Below are 17,756 nucleotides of genomic sequence, written 5' to 3' on the forward strand. Positions count from 1 at the left end.
CCTCCTTGTACACATGGATATATTTATACCATGATTTGCAGCCATTTTCTCGCTCTAACTATAACCATCCTGAGTTTGGTCTAAAAGCAATATTCCTCTTCTTTCAACCACTTATCATACACTAGGTGGTTGTATTTATCAGAGAGCACCACTCAATACGTTTGAGTATATGTAGCAAATCCACGAAAAATGGATACGCTGCCCAAAAAAACAGTACTAACAGCAAGATCTTTGACAAAAATGCAGTATTTGATGTCCTGATAATTAGAACATCATGACTTGGAACAACTTGAGATGCTTCATGTGTCATCTGTCTATAAAGGAGCACTACCATTTAACTTAAAGGCTTAAAATGCATAAAATTGTAAAATGTAAAGGCTTTAAAAGTCCAAATTCAAGTGCAATATATTTGTATTTCAGTTAAAAAATTGATACTTTGTAATGTTTGTTTGGCTTTGAACTTGACACAAATGTTGTAGATTGAGACTTTTTAACTATAAATTGGACATGATTAACTTTACAAAGCACTGTGTGGATATTGAGGCAAACTTTTAACTATCTATATAACAATTTACAATTCTGACAAAAATAAGCTTTTACTTGATTAATGAGAGAAAATCAGATATTGGGTAAATCAAACATTAGTATTGTGTAAATATATTCAGACATTTGTGACCACAACAAATACAGTTCCTCTACAGGGTGAGCTTAATAGTTTAAGTGAAATATTCATCATTCCAGCAAAAGGCCTCCACCGATTACAGAACTGTAGAAACTAAACTGCAACAATTCAGCACCTTGGTCCTTTTCTTTGGAACTAGTGCCATCTGTACTACCTCAACACCAATCTCTGAATATATTCTATTTATTCCCGTTATTAAAGGAAAATGCCACACACCATAGCATAGCACCTAACATACACACACTCGGGATCACAATGTGGCAGCTAAAGCATAAGAGAGTCATTTAATGATCTTCAAAACGCTTTCTCTCAGTGATGGATGCTCCCATATGCAGACGCTAATCCTTGAATTTCCTAATTGTTCATAACTTCGGTTCACTCAAGGACAGATTTAAAAGAATGTAATCAACATGTGCACATACACAAACACACACAGCACAGTTGAGTCAGTGTTGCAACTATAAACTGCTAGTCCCATATGTTAGTTCTGATTAGTAGCCCACAGCCTGATCCGTTAACAAGCAGAGCATTTCCATCTGCCAGCCTCTTAGCAGGACTTACAGGACCAGCCTGTGCTGGACGACTATGTTGCTGTTGAGCGTGTGTGTGTGTGTGTGTGTGAGTGCCAACCCGGCCTATTTGGAACCAGCTGAGTGCTGGAGATTTGTTGGCACTGTAGTCTTTTAGCTGATCTGCTGCTCAATGGCTTTCCAGGAGGGCGTCTATTAATCCGTCTTTCCCGTAAATTATACAGGACAGTCAAACAAGCTCTCTGGCTCGGCCCCGGCTTTGTGCTCGGCCGCTAAAAGAAATATGTCCTTTCTGCAAACAAGTTCAGCGTCTGTTCTGTGATGAATAAAAGCAACGAACAACCAGCATAAAAACTGCTAAGTCTCTTTGAAGCGTCTAAGTGTAACTATCAGGGAACACATGTCATTAATGACACCGGTGGTCTTAAAGTGAAGGCCCTCCCCCTGCTTTGGCAGGTGCGAACGAGCATCCTTGGCTTCATCTCAAACAATGATACGAGTGCGAACATTGTTAACCAGCATGGTGCTGTCACACACAGTAACTAAAGCTGCACTTTTGTTTACCTATCAACTATAAAAATGTGAGTAAAATTTGACTCTGAGTCTGTTTATTAACCAAAACATGATTAAGTGAGCCTACCTTTGTTACTTTGTTGACTTTCTCAAAGAATGAGAGGAGTTAAATGGATCTGAGGTCAGAGGTCAAAAGATTGAGCCTCAGTTTAGAGTGCAGAAGAGGTTGAGTCATGACCAATCCGCTGAATCCGTTCAGTCTTTACGTTGCATGACCTGCAGTGCTGCGTTTGCTGCTTTGGCATTTCTCCTCACTGGTGACGTTTGTCAAATCTGAGGTTATTACACAGATACATTTTGACTGTTTGCTTTTGATTGCCGGGAGAGCAAAACTATAAACGTATTACTTTTCAAGGGTTGGCGGTGAAGAGACTTACTAATTCCAAAAACGGCAGTCATATCATACGGTCCAAAAACAAGCTCTTTGCTGTGCTATGATGGAGTAAACAACTGGCAGGTCCATGGATGACGTGAGAGGTTCTGATTAACAAACCATCTGGGATGTCAGGTTACAAAATTAAAAACATTCGCATCAACTTCAGCTGTTGCTTGTGTGTAGTGTTAATTATAGCATGTAAATACGTTAATAAGGCTCCTAAAGCCACTGTAGAAAAGTTTGTGAACTTTAAAACTATGTGCAGTTGCCTCGTTCGGAAGTGCACCGAAACTCCACTGGAGGACTCAGGGGCTGAGATAACGCAGTTCACGACTTTGGTTTTCAGCCCCCCACCACACCATTTTGCTTTTTGGTCCGTCGACATCTTAGTGACCTCTTTAACATGACTACAAATCCATCTGGCTGTACATGTGCAGGGCTCACACTGAGATTAGTTTTTTTTATCACAGTGGTGTTATCCCACAACTGTAGGGGGAGCCAAAAAGCTAAAAAAAAAAATTTTTTTTTAAAGAACTATTACTTCTGATCATTAAAAGAATGGATTTCATGGATGGAAGAGAAGATTTGATCTCTTAAATAAATAAAAACATTTTTGAATGAATGATGCAGATTGTTGTGTGATGAATTAGTCTGTTAGCAAGTTTTCTTCTCATATTGCGATAATGCCGCCAATGTCGTATCATCTTGCCACAAAAATGGTGGAGTGAAAATCAGATATGGTGACAGCCCTGTTTCTTAGTAAGTGTGCATGTTTTTAAGTGGGCTTCAGCCATCGTACTAAAGACTCGCTTGCTAGGGGATATTACTGTTCTCTTTCTGCATCAACCTGCATTAACAACAATTTGAATGTCGACGTGTGTTATTATCATATTTCATTTGAAACAACATCTCTGCGGGACAAGAGTGAGCCCAGAAATCATTTGTGATTAGAAAACCAACTGCTCTCTCACCTGCAACAATATGCCCCTTTTCTTCGCTCTGAGACTTTTACTGTAATAATGTTTTTATCCTTTAAATTTGCTTCACAATGGCAAGAGAAAGGAGAGAGAGAGCACCTCTTCAAAACACTCTCTCCCAAAGTCGCATTGTGCATTTTAATATAGTATTTGTAATGCTTTGCATTTGTTGTGCTACTCGGCACCTCCGGGAGCAGTTTCCTCCATCAACGCCTCCCCACACTGTCGCTCATTAAACTCACTGCTGTATTTTAAAGAGGATGAGGGGAGCGGATGTGATTGGCAATTACAGAGGCCCGTCCAAACTCCACCTGCTTATACTGCTCCCTGCACACATACAGTAATGTATTCATGCACCGCAGCATTTATTCATCTTTCTCATCTATGAAATTAAACTCCAACTAAAAAAAGTGGCTGCATTACGGTGCAAACTGAAGCAGCCTTAGATTCTAGTTGTTGAATTGTAGTAATCTCTTTGACGCTTTCTTTTTTTCCACTCAGGTACATGCCTGCTGACGTCACATGGATCCCTTCTACCATAGTCAAATGCTTGAGTTTGTTTCAGTTTTCACAAAGTTGTTTTAGAGTACCCCAGACTTCCAGTCTTCACAATTCAAAGCTGGGAAACTCATCCTTTGAATACGTTCCTTTTTCACAATTTTCTACCAAATCATTTTTTGCTTACGATTTATACCACAACAAAACATAGACATCAAAATGTGCATCTTCTAAAAGCAGTTTAAAAGCACCTACCTTGGACTAGAAGCCGTGTTGTGTGAATGGCCTCTCCTTGGGGGCTAAAGGCTCGACATGTGTAGGCCCCACGATCTTCCCGGGTGATGGATAACACAGTCAAACTCCCATCAGACACCTGAACTCACACACCGACATGTATACTTAACTTTTAGGGTGAACTTTTGTTCCAAAAACTATCTTTACTCAAGCTTATTATACAAGCACAAACACTGAAGCCAAACTAAAGTGTGGAAAAGAAAATCTCAAACATTCCAATTTTTTTGGACACTGCAGTAATTTCACTCTCATTAATTAGAGATCTCTATTCATATACCTCCATCAGATTAAGAAGCAATGCAAAGCTTCAAAAACATTAAATAGAAACCAAATAAAACTTGAGAAACACTGTTATACTGCGGTTGCAGTATACATTAATGACACTGAATGGAGCAACATTTTGTTCCCAGATGACATTGAATGCAACATGCTTGTGTTCACTTGAACTCCTACTGTATAACCTGTTGATATGTTAATTAGCCATGTGCCAATTATCTTTCCTTATTGATATGAAACAACCGGATCGGAATTGACTCAGAAATGTATTCAGTAACCCGATCACATCAATCAAAGAAGTGCCTTGATCGGGACGTCCGTCCAGTACTTGAGATCAGATAAAAACATCCCCACTCTGCACTTTACTAGCGCCTTTTAACCTTGAGCAACTTCTATAAATCCCTTAGATAACACACAATCATACAGTACATCTTATCTTATACATGCAGCACACTGGTGAGCATATTGGTGGCAGTGTGGGGTGCATGTTTTGCCTGTAGACGCATCAACAAATGGTGGGGCGAAAGATCAAACTTCGACTGGTGACCACTCCGCTAACTCAGCAACAGGTTCCATCCATCCATCCATTTTCTATACCCGCTTAATCCGTCGGTTTAAACAATTTTAGCAACAGGTTCCTATTCTGCCACTTAGAATGGCCATTTTTTTCTCATGTCTGGGGCGTCCACTTTCCAGACATTTTTCCGTCAAGTCACCTTGCCAATGGGCTGTAAACTGACTGGCAGTGACAATGCTGAGAGGGACCATCTTTATGATGCCTCCAGATGAAAAACCACCTTTTTTCTTTTGTTTCCTTATCAGTGCATTGATACAATTTGAAAGCATACTTTTGGCTTTCGTTAACATAGAAGCTGTCAGTGTGAATGTTTAGCAGCAGTACGATTTGGACAGGATTTCTTCTGCCGTGCAGTAAAGAGCAAGCTTTCACCAAATAATCCATGTTCTTCTGTTTAAAAGCCTCAAACAAAGAGAGCAATAAGACCAGAATCCAATCAGCTCTGGTGTTTCTAAGACAGTAAACTCTAAGTTAAGTTTCACTTTTGGTTCTGTTTGTGTTGGATTGAGATACTGCTCCAGTTAAAAAGAGCTCTTTTGGAAGCTACGTATAATTAGAAATTTAACTTCAGAATGAACACCTAACTAAAAATGAATATAGGATAGGTAAGTTCAGCTGCTGAATATCAATAAAGCACAAGCTAACACAGATTTCCAACTGAGAGGTTATATGATGTTTATCATTATTGGCTGTTTATTGTTCACGTGATCAGAGTGCAAGCTGTCATTTTAAAACCAAACCATTATCAACCAGTTCACCATTGTTAACGTCAAACATTTTCTCCTGATATCATGAATGACAGCATGAGCTCCAATTTTCAGTACAGAAAATTGTTGAATTTGGTCAGTTTTATAACCAACCAAGCCAAAATAAATGAGGTGTACAGCTGTTGTCCTGTATAATGGACTGAGGAGACATAATGAGAAAGAATATACCTTATACTTGGCACTGCTGACCATTAGGCTGCCTTCCCGTAACCAGCTGACAGAGGGTTTGGGGTTGCCAAAGGCCATGCAGGTCAAAGTGATGCTCCCCCCTTCCTTGGCCTCGACGTACTGAGGTGGTGTGTCTGTGAATGTGGGGGGGGCTGGGGAGTCAGGGAGGAAAAGGGAAAATATTGGACAGAAAAAAATAAGTAGTGACATTTCAAAAATGTTTTAAAAGAATTGAGCAGAGAATAAGGACAGAGCAACAAATGTTTTCGCTGGTCAAGTTGTTTTGGCTTGATTTCAACTGAATCAGCTGCATATAGCCAGCAGTTAGCAGTTCACGACAGTGACAACTTTTACAATACTACAACAATGATGACGTAAATTGTTTAGTTCAGTAATGTCCCAGTTAAAGTCCCACTCCGGAAGTTACTTTTTCCTTTGAGCCACAAGCTCAGCTGAGAACTAGAAGCGTGCACCAGTGCCACCAGCGCTGTGAGGACGACAAGAGTTGGTCTGCTGAGCTAAAGGGCTGTAAGTGCTAATTCTCCAGCTGAGCGTCGCTGGTGCCTTGATGATTCAGACGACAAACTGAGATGACAAAATGAAGGGAGCTTCGGGCCAACATTCAAATAAAGTAATGTGAAAAAAGAAGATTTAAATATGCCATTTCTGCTCATTTCATGCTGATTTTCCATGAAGTTTCCATCAGTTTGTTTCCACAGCACCTCATTGCCATTTGCTTTGACTGATATGTTAACAGGCTCTTTTTAGGCTATTTCAAAGATATTGTGCGCATCAAAATAATTGGATAAAAACACGATCAAACTGTACCTAGTGGTACTTTTAATGATGATTCACAGACATCAAAGCCATATAAACAAGTTAGGATTAAGTTATTCATCATAGATATATAGCATGTGTCATGATTTTACATTTTCTTAATCACTTCGCTTAACATACATATATATAATCAGTGATACAATATTATTCAGCCTTGAACTGTTCCAGATTTAACACCTGAGGATTTTTTTTGGTGCATCTTTTGTGTTTTATGTAGAAAAATAAATATAGAAATTAACAGAACAAAAAAGATCTAAATTATTAGATATCAAACCGTTACCAACTGGCCAATCAAACAAGTTACGATGTGGCCACTCTATAATGCATATGAGTTAATCGTACCCAATTGTGGGCTTTGTGCTTTGGTTGGTTGCACACGTCGAAGTCCACATTTTTAGATTTATAAGCCCTATCATAATGGAGCTCATGACACAGCAGGAAGAGGAGAGTGACAAACATGAATGTATTCAGACCACAACTCTTTAAAAGGTTCAGAAAAAATTAGAATCCACCAGGAGAGCGTTCGGTTTTTGATTAAACTGTGCGACTGAGACGAGAGTTCAGGGGAGAAAAACAAGAAATCAATGGCCTGAGAGGCTCCGCCAAAAAACAACCATTTTTGCAACTCTCCATAAATCAGGTCTTCATTGTAGAGACTGAAAACTGGATGAAAGGCAGTCTTACCTTTATGATAAGTCTCTCAACTCAGCTTCACACTGCATCATTTGAAGCAAGATTTTCACATTGCAGACAAATTTGGCAGATCAGATTGGAGGCAAAATGGTGTTTGATCAATGGTTACCAATGGTATATGTTCGTGCTTCAGTTAATGGTTAAAAGTTGGAAGTGAATGCCTATGCCTCTTAGATTTTTGTATTGTTCAATATCATGACTTACTCCAGTTCTCCTCAACAACCAGGCAAGCAAAATGGAATTGAACCAGGAGCTCCAAGAGCTATTAGTATTATTGTCTGACATTATAAGGAGACCCCCCTAAATTGGATTAAGCGAGTATAGAAAATGGATAGATGGATTATAAGGAGAGATTTAAGCACGACAGCTGGAACAGCTGATGAAGATCAGTCAGTTGTTGGCTAAAAAAAAAACAAAAAAACAGTTCACCATACAGCAATCCAACATCACCAAAAATGGTTTGGTCTTAACTTCGCTTAACCAGTGTTGAAGAATCCTACGGGAGCCCAGAACTAAAGCCTGCAGCACTTAACTTGAAGATGGGAATTTACAGAGGATTCCCATCCGGGCTGTCAGAGCTTTAAAGCATCTGCACGAAAGAGTGGGATCAAATGCCTAAATCCTGGCGTACAAAGCTTGTAGAGCGAGAAAAGTCAGAGCTACAACCGCTGCCAGAGGCGTCCAGAAAGTGCTGAGTCAGACTACTTTTGGAAAAAAAATCGCATTTCAGTTTTTGTTTGTTGGCTTAATATTTTTATACTTTTTTTGGGGTCATTTTCTCTACAGCGCAGGATTTCAAAAAGCGAGGCGGTCTGAAAATTGTTTAACATTACAGACACGAGCAGTTCTAAGTCCTGCATATCTTCACGTTTTCTGCACTTTCTGCATTATCTTCTCATAAAAAAGAGAATTCAGTCTTTTCAAGGAAAGGGGCTGCTTTAATCACTTTGGCAATCATTTGATATTTGTTGTGAAGGTTGAAAAATTTACGAAATTATCTTGTCATTTTAGGACTTGCAAATTGGAACAAGAAATGCAAAAAAATGTGTTTCTTTGTTGTTGTTGGGTTTTTTTCAGCATCTGATCACTTCCAACAACTGCATTTTATTTTCTCTGAAAACAAGAGACATTTTACTCTGCCAGGGATCTGACTTTTAGTAAAACCAGTTTTTAAAATCCTCTTTAGCTCAGGGCTGCCTAGATTATGAGGAAGGAGGATCATACAAGACAACTGGCACTTCTTCCCAAAAAAAACATTTTTTTCAGTGTTTTCTAACTGCCCCGTCCTGTTTATCCCATGCCGACTCCATCCTATTTGCATGTGCATGTTGACACCATTGTTAGTGATTGAGTACAGATTTTGTTCGGACATAATTCCCAGCAACATTCAATTCTCGATCTAATCAACTTAGGACGGAAGCTGATCTGCTTACATATATAATCCTGTGTCCTCTACAATGCTAACATGTTATTCCATCTGCAGCCATGAACCAGGACATAGTGCTAATTCCACGCCTCACATTTTGCCATGCCACACTTTGCCAGATACCTCATTCAGATCACATCAGTGTAATGATTCCACAGGCTCTAATACACAATAATGTATGGGCATATACATACAAGTATAGCATATTCTTATAACTGGCGTACGGCAGAGATTTTTCCATCTATTCCTGATACAGCTTTATTTTTGGAGGCCTTGATCAATCACCTTTTAAATCTACAACTTCTTACCAGTCTATCCATATCTATAAAGGAATGACAAACTGAGTCACAATGTCCTATATCCTCACCAACTGCCATTCATACTGGTGTCTATGAATAAGAGTTGCCATTTCACTGACCCACTGGTATGATGCAGAGCCCTGAAACTTGCCACCTTTACATTAGGACAGAGTTACATTACTGTTCCATGAACTGTAGCTGTGAGGAGGAACTATTTTTACAATGCTGCCTGGCGGTGCATTCAAGGACACTATGACTCCCGAAAAGTGATCGTAAGGCTTAACAAAGCATCGACTTCACGAGCTGCAGTGTTGGTTGATCAAATCCTAAGAAGATATGCAGAAAATTAACAGCTGGTGTCACACGACTGTTTTGATGTCTTCGCTCACAGGACTATTGTTCAAACTGTGCTGTGGATTATTTTTCCAAACTCGACGAGCTTATTTCTACTTTTTAAAAATAAGTACAAAATGATCAAAACCAGTGGCACCTTGACAAATTGTTTAAAGAAACTCATGATGCAGGTTCTAGTGTGGATAAGTGAATGCATGGAAAAATTGCCGTGCTTTTCAGCATAGTACGCTGACTTTGATCAGTGGTCATTATTAGCTGCATCATGCTAAAAGTGCAGGTAATGAGATGTGATTCATGTCTGTGATTACCGTTATGGGGTCGGAGCACCGCTGATCTGTTCTGTGCAGTGTCATCGTATCTGTGAGCAATAAAATGCAACTGCTAAGTGTGTTGCACGGCAGCCACCAGCATGGAAGAAACATTTATAGCCTAGTTGTAGCATCATTACATAATGTAAAGGATGTTAAAATGATCTTGCAGAATGCAAGTGTCAAATGCTTATAGGAGGTGAAGGGGAATATGACAGAGGGGAAAGACCCAGTGAGAGTGAAGAGGGAGAACAGAGCGGGTGTGCAGCACACAGGCACTGCAGAGGTCTGCAGCAGAACACAGGGAGAGCAGACACAAGGATGTCCAGGAGCTATTTTAGGGAAGCTGCTGAGGACTAACCCCGTGAGATATAAACCTTGTGTCTTTGACATCACCTCCTGCAGGATCAGGGTCTGTTCTCTTAGAGTGAGCAAAGAAACAATACGACTCAGAACCATTTCATTAGAGTTAAATATAGTGATGTTGGGGAGCTAAAACTGGGAGTCTGAACACAATCCTGCATGAATATACAGCGTTTCTTCATTCACCCAATTTCTATAGCGCTCAGTAGGTAAGAAGAAGACCTACGGCTAAACTATTAATTCCAAGCAATATCCAACCTGCCATTCCTTTCAAAAATACCAAGCCAACATTTTTCACAGGAGCCACATCATTCCTGGAAACACAATGTGTTTTACTAACTACCCCATCCATCAACTGCTTCACATTCTGCCAGTGACATGTCCCCACAGCTGATTGCTGCTACTCTAAACACAGGAACACCATGGGAATGAGGCAGATATGTCAGTTCATAGAAGAAATGAGCATGAGCTGCAGCCTATATTCATCTAACCAGAAATCTAAATGCAGCACTTACTCATCAATGCCAACAAGGCTGACAGATTAAGTGCTCGGTGTAATCACTGACAAGCCCTGATGTTTGACAGTGATGGGGAGAGGTGTATTGCAAATGAGTAGCTATGAATAGAAGTGAAGCCGGGCACTGAGCTTTAAAGATTATTTCAGCGCAACTCTAAACTCTGATGATACTGGTTACCACCTGATTTTCTTTTTCTTCTTAGTGCAGCATTACCACTGAGGGATGATCTGTGTTTGGTGGTCAGGTGTGGTTCACACTGAGCCCACAAGCCCTAAATTATTCAGCATCCTGACAGAAACTCAAAGGTGTTTATATGAAGTTTGGGTGTGTTTTGACTACTACACTAAACACCAAACAGATCCTAATGAAACTACTCTTTTATAGCCTTCTCCTGCTGCGAGGGCATCATTTATTTTCATTCTCATAGTGTTAAGCAGCTGCTTAGACGAGTCAGTGGCTGCTGACTGTTCAGATAACAGTTGACATGACTCTTAACTAGCTAGTTCAGGGTCTGAGGCCTGGGGGACAGTTAACTTTAACTTTCTATCCACATTTTTAACACTTAAATAGTTAATAAAAGAATCTTAATTAGGGCTGGACAATAAAGGGATCTCAGCATTCGTATGAAATTAAATTTATGCTGATCGCGGTTATAAGCATTAGACATCATCAGTCAATCCACTGACATAGCAAACAGCCCACAGCATCAGCCAAGGTTTTGAAACACCGAATCAATTCATGGCCATGTGCAGAAGTCTTCTTGGGTCCTTCTTGTTACCAAACAGCTGCACCATTTAAACATTTTTTCTCAAGAAAGCACCAAACTTAAACTAAAGCAGCTTCAGGTCACCTGTGCCGGTGTAGACAGAGAGAAGGAAGAGCTTGCCCTATTGCATGCACAATATTGCATGCTCTAAATATGGGGCCAGCCAATTTTTTACCAGTGCAGCAGCCTTGCAGCTGACAAGGATGAATGTGAGCAAGACAGGAAATATGAAGGCATTCTGTTTGCTTATGTAATGATGCAAATACAACTGTAAATATATCTGAAGATTCTGAATATATCTGTATATCAGTGTAATTTTACTAATTGAATTATACTACGGAAGAGCATCGATCACGTGTTTGAAGCCCTTGATTTATAATGCATCATTATTTTAATAATGTACTACTTTTATTAACATAATAAGTACCCAGATAAGAGAAGAGAGAGAGCAGCTGATTTTATATTCACAAGGCAAAATGTACATAATTTCGATGAAATGAGAACAACACGGCGAGTTAACAAGAAATATACTGAGGCAGATGAAATGAAAGCATTTCCCAGTGGGCTACTCGATTTTTTTCCCTACTTTTTTGTGTTGTTTAATTTTGTTTTTTATGTAGGCCAGCAGTCCAGCCACGGTCTGCCCAGACATTGTTTAACACTCATCTGGAAATATCTATTAAACTCACAGTAGCATAAGGACTTGTGTAGTCAACTCCAGTTGAATTATCCATGCTGTGCAGCTTTTCTATTGACACTGCTAGCTGCTTGTAATGCCGACATTATCAGTTGAGCGCAAGGTTTTCTGTTTACATCACTTTACTCTCATGTGTGAGAGAGATCCGACCTTGATATGAAGCCTCAATAGAAATAATAGCTACTCTCCTCGACTCCAGCTCTGCGTTCTCACATTGCCCTCTAACGGGCTTTGCTTGAGACTGTGCAGCTCTCCGTTTGGAAATAATAATCGGCCCTTTCTATGATTGCTGATTCAATTATTTTAAATTAAATGTTGGCCGACTAGAGCACCAGTAATTAACAGAGAAATTAATACAGAGATCATTATTCTTTGCCATATTTGCCTGCCATAATTATACACTAACTTATCTTACCTAATGTGTTGAAAAGTGTTTAATTTTACACTTTATGCCTTTTATAGAAATCATAAAGTCTTATTAAACTCTCTACAGCAGTAGACAATAACTGTAATATAAGAAAAAAGAAAGATTGCGTTAGTAACAGGCATATGATGATATCTTCAATAATCCAGCAGTAGTTACTTTCCGGTTAACAACATACTAAAGGTTGGTACTGCGCTCTAACTCTGGTTGTTCACCTTCATGCCACACTGGGGTTAATAAGGCAGTAGCTGACTTACGCTCATGCCACAAGCAGGTGTGTTAAGTTGCTGCCATGTAAAACCATGATGGAGTTGACGGGCGAGCGTAGGTAGTCTGCATGTAAAGTATATCAACAGTTAGCATTAAGTGGGATAAATACTACTAACTTGGTCACCAACATCTGCATCCATCATCCTGCAAATTTCAGTCATTTTAAGTTATTTTGCTATTCCCGAAATGGGAAACAAGGATGTCTTAGGAGTTAGGCAGCGGCAAAGATCAAGCAATCAAGTGATTCAGGTCAGTTAATGTTCTTTGAAGCAATGAATAAGAAAAGAAGGCATGGATAATGTCCATCAGGATCATTAAATCAATGCATACTTCAAAGCAAAGGATATGAGGGCCTTTAGAACTGAAAGGGTTTAGAGAACTGATGGAAACAGCTGCTCCAAAATATGCTCAACACAAGTGATAGATAAAAGGTAAAGATTATATTAACTCATAGGATTATTTATCTATAGTTTCATTGACTATGAATATCACAATAATATCATTATCATGAATTCCTTTGGCCACGATAGTCATGCTGTTTTCATCTGTTTCATCTGACAGTTCTAACTCAAAGTAACAGCAATAATTACCTTTTTCACCATGCATTACTGTAGGGTTTTATGTGCAAACTAAGCAGGATTTCAATTCATTTGGTATTTTTGTTTTCTTACTAACCACCAGCCACGATGGGAACAAATTCAAAGCTGTTCCCCTTTTTTCTTGTTGAAAAACAGTGTTTTGCAACACTCAAAAATCTCTACCTCTAATTTCACAGCAATCTCACCCCTTTTCTCACATTCTGATCGACAAAATGTAAAGGGCAGACACGCTGATGAAAAAGAGGCGTGAGACACGAGCAAGAATAATAAATCTGAGCCACAGTTTCAGTTTAACTGACATCCTTGTCAGCTGTGCAACACCACACACTAACTACTTCATCTGATGAAAGTGCTGTGGCTCAAGTCTGGTTTGGACACTAAAAGGCAGTGGAAGAATAACAGAAAGAGGCAGAGGAAGGCTAGTTCGGTTACGGGACACTAAAAGGCAGTGGAGGAATAACAGAAAGAGGCAGAGAAAGCCTGGTTTGGTGATGGGACACTAAAAGGCAGTGGAGGAATGAGCCTGAGGCCTTCCACACATCTGGGAAAGAAAGACACGAGCAGCAAGGCGAAGTCAGGCAGAACAAGAGCAACGCTGATGAAACTGAGCTAATGTGCCATGACCACCGGGGTGGGGGTCGGCCGAGCATACAGGGTCGTATCTGGTGTCGGTTACCACAGCAACAAGCATCATCATATACTGTCTGATGAAGTGATGATGAATGCTTGAGCTACCAAGTGAAGGCAGGAGTATTGTTAGTTTTTCCTGTCTCCTGTGAGTGTTGACACCAGTTTACACTGAGGTGTTGGTCTGGTGCTCTCATGTGAAAACAATAATGGCTGAGTCAGATGGCTGCTAAGTGACACCTTTAAAGTCCTGATGAGAATGACACAGGAAGTTATATAAAGCCCATGATTGTTCAGTTTGGTCTTAAAAGAAAACTAGTCTGGGCCAGAAGGGATTAATTTTGTCTCTTTGCAAACAATTTGAATCAAATTTGTGTTTCGGTTGACTCTCTTGTCTGTTTGGTTTCTTCTGTAGGGTTATGTTCAACTACTTTGTGGTACTTTTGTGCATCTTTGCAAGCTCCTTTATTTGTCTTCAGGTTTTTTCGTGTCTCTTTACGCTCATTGTTAGTCTCTTTGTCGTTTACTTGGAGTTGGTTTGCATATCTCTGTGTGGTCTTCTTGTGGTCTTGTCTTTCTGGTTGTGTCTGGTTGAAGTAAATGTATGCTATCTTATCAGTTATCTCAGTTTCTTCTTGGTAATCCTACTTGGTACTCCCCCTAAAAATATTGAGCTATGATGGTAAAACGAAATAAAAAAACGACAAATCATCCCATTCACTTCGGATACAAACACAATAAAGTATAACATTTCCAAAGACAACTGATTGATATTTACTTGAGTACTGATATACTCTGGCATTCCACTGTTTCCTAGTTCTTTGCACAGATCAGCTTTAATAATGCATGATGGTTCTTACCATTGACAGTTAGATGCACCCAGCTGCCGTTGTGGAAGGTGTCATACTGCTGCTCCAACATCAGAACTTTACACTCGTACCAGCCTTGGTCGTCTGAACGCACATTCTCTATCCGCAGGGAGGACTTGCCGTGCAGACTGGCCCGACCTGGCCAAGAGATACGGAGATTAGGCATCAGCAGGAGGGGACACAGAGAGATGAGAAGGATGGGTGGATTGAATTTATTGAGGGAAATCAAGAAAGTGAAGAGAGGGACAGATGAGAGGTGAATGTCTAAAGAGGTGAGAGCAGTAGAACACCCGATGAATGTTAAAGAGAAAATGAACCTTTGAATAGTTCAGATATAAATATGCAGGGATCACAGAGTACACCGTTAGCGTGGGTGGAAGCATCACAGTGCATAAATGCCTGCTTAACAAAGACGCGGTTAACCTGCAACAAAACATCAAAGCTGTCAGTGCTGTCGGCGTCAGTGTTCTCATCTCCATGCGATTGGCGGTCTATTTTAAAAGACAGACTGAGGCAAAGACAGGTCATTGCTTCCTTTTAGGGATGGGAAGTGGCCAAAATGACAACCTGAGAGTCCTCGGGGCTTCACTGAAATCAGAATTGACTTCTGACTTGGTAAACGGTATCAGGAATAGCTGGATTTCACTATTACAGATCAACTACTGAAAGGGGGGTGGGGGGGTGGAACAGATGGCAATAGCGGCTAAACAAAGGGCTTTCAGGGTGCACACACCAGCTAAAAACATCAACATTATCAAAGCCTGGTTCTTCCTCATTGATTAACACCCCCACCCCCAAACTCTTTCCCTTTCCTCCCCACTTTGTGTGTATTCCTCATGATACAACAAAGATGTTTGTTTGCCTTCCAAAATCCCTTTTCAACAATGACACAACTGCTGTTTAATAATTAATAGATATCAATGTGTAGCAATTTTCAACATTGTAAACCAGGGATTTGGCTGGTTCACTGACGGTCAATAAAAAGCAACACATCAGACCAGAACTTTAGGAAAAATGATGAGGGTTTTTTTTAGGCGCATCTAATGAGGATACTGGAGTCAACAGGAGATTTTGAAGGCAAACCTGGAGGGTTTTAACACTAACTGTGGTTCCATTTCCCCTTTAGCTTTGAGAGTTAACAATCTGTCCTGACAGTTTACTGAGTGTCATTTCTGGACTTGATTTATCCAAGCATAAAAGTGAAAGTCTGTGTTGTCACACAGAATAACATTCAAAGTCACTCTCAATACCAGCGTCTCAGAAACTGTATCTGTAAGTCAGCACATGCTTCAACCAGGAACAACCATCTAATGCCAGGAAGACTTTACTCTTAAACCAGCAGCTGCATCTGATGCATCTGTATGCCGGGGCAAGCGTGGCTTGTAATTTGCACCACCACCTCATATTTTAGAAAAAAGAAAAAGTTTTGAACATGGAGTTTGATGATTTTCCCCAAACATAAACGGTAACACCTTCTGTACTTGACGAACACATGAAACTAGTTTCAGCTGTGTTTTGTCTCCTCGCTGCAGATTTACTTTCTTTAGAAGCAAAGGTTATTGATTCAGAAATGTATTCACCTGTTTATTTATTTACCTGCTTACACTAGCTGGGGTGTCACTGTCTGCCCCGGTTAGTGATAGCTGACTGAATTTGCCAGTCAATTCATTCTCACTACTCTGAGATAATAAAAATGGCAGATTATCTCAAAATAATTAAATGCTGTAATGCTGGGTCAAGGTTCAACAAGGGCAGCTCTTCCAGGGATACTCCATGCCTCTCAAAATCCACCTAAATTTACATTTTTGCAACATACTGTATATGAGTGGCATAAAGCAGATAATGGTACAGTACAATGCTTCAGACTTACTCCAATTAATTGCGCAGCCTGAGAGTTCGGAATATGACCGCCTGGGGACTCTGTATCATTCTGAACAAGGATCCTTGATCCGTCAAAGCTCAGAGGTGCTGCTAACGAGATCTTGGGAGACACAGCAGCCCAGTAAAATAGCTGGTCCACTTGAAAATATGAAAAAAAAAGATCAGATGTGCTAATAGCTAAGGCTCAGGCTCCCCAGAGCCATCAGATGTTTTAACCAAGCAATGGATCGCTTTGGAATGCCGCAGCCTGAGCAGGTTATGTGAGTATGTGTGTTCAGAAAAGCTGGAAAGAGCACTGATGACTGACAAGCTTGCCTTGAATCTCCACCTCAACAAACCTGAGGAGGTAGCCGGTGGGACATCCGAAACGGAATACAATCATTTCGACTATTAAATATCATATATTAGTGAATTATGTTTGAATCAAAGTTTTGCTTATTATTGCTGCCAGCTTCCACAAATGCTGAATCTAATCACCTGTATCTAAAGTAGCAGGTTAGTAGTTTTTTTTTATTTTTATAGAAGTCTCTTCAAATGTCAGTGGCCTTTCCTTAGTGATGTAAAATTACAGATCGTGCTTCAAAGTCAAGTCCATACATGACAACGCTAGTCAGCTGGTTTTGAATTTTTTGTATCCTTTGCAGCAAAAGTGCTAAGATAATATCTCAAATCCCCCCAGTGAAACGCAGGGTTTGTTTGTCATGCAAATCTTATTGCTCGCAAAAACACAGAACATCAAGCCTGCAGTTTATGGGGATCCCCACTGCACAACACTTAGGCTCAGATGTCATACAGATGGATAAAGTGAAAACTATCCTTGTGCCAGCCCCTTACAATTGATGTGTGGATGATGTCATCACTGAGCAATCGCACTCCTGCAGATTTCCTTTTTAAACTACAGCAAGAAAGAGAAAGCCCCCAAGGAGTGTCAGAAAAAGGTGAATAGTACAAAAAATTCAATTTCAGGCAGTTTTATGTAATAAGAAGGGCCTGTAACACATTTACAAAAAATTTAAAATTAACAAGATGGATCAGGGCAATTCAAGGCTATTAATGTTTGGCTAAAAAAATAATAATATTGATGTTATTTCATGCCAACAGATGATT

At 40.0% G+C, this 17,756-nt stretch overlaps 1 protein-coding gene across 1 annotated transcript in view; it reads right to left on the reverse strand.

Annotated features, from left to right (window-relative positions):
- Window positions 1-17,756, reverse strand: part of igsf9bb (immunoglobulin superfamily, member 9Bb) — a 105,109-nt gene that overhangs the window by 49,492 nt on the left and 37,861 nt on the right. Inside the window, exons 3-5 of the mRNA XM_072375286.1 lie at window positions 14,760-14,906; window positions 5,719-5,870; window positions 3,892-4,009 (exon numbers count right to left, since the gene is read on the reverse strand). Coding sequence (XP_072231387.1) covers window positions 3,892-4,009; window positions 5,719-5,870; window positions 14,760-14,906 — 417 coding nt within the window. The remainder of the gene's footprint in view (window positions 1-3,891; window positions 4,010-5,718; window positions 5,871-14,759; window positions 14,907-17,756) is intronic.

The sequence above is a fragment of the Leuresthes tenuis genome, unplaced genomic scaffold (genome assembly GCF_036924035.1).
Source record: "Leuresthes tenuis unplaced genomic scaffold, fLeuTen1.0.hap1 SCAF_21, whole genome shotgun sequence".
NCBI lineage: Eukaryota > Metazoa > Chordata > Actinopteri > Atheriniformes > Atherinopsidae > Leuresthes > Leuresthes tenuis.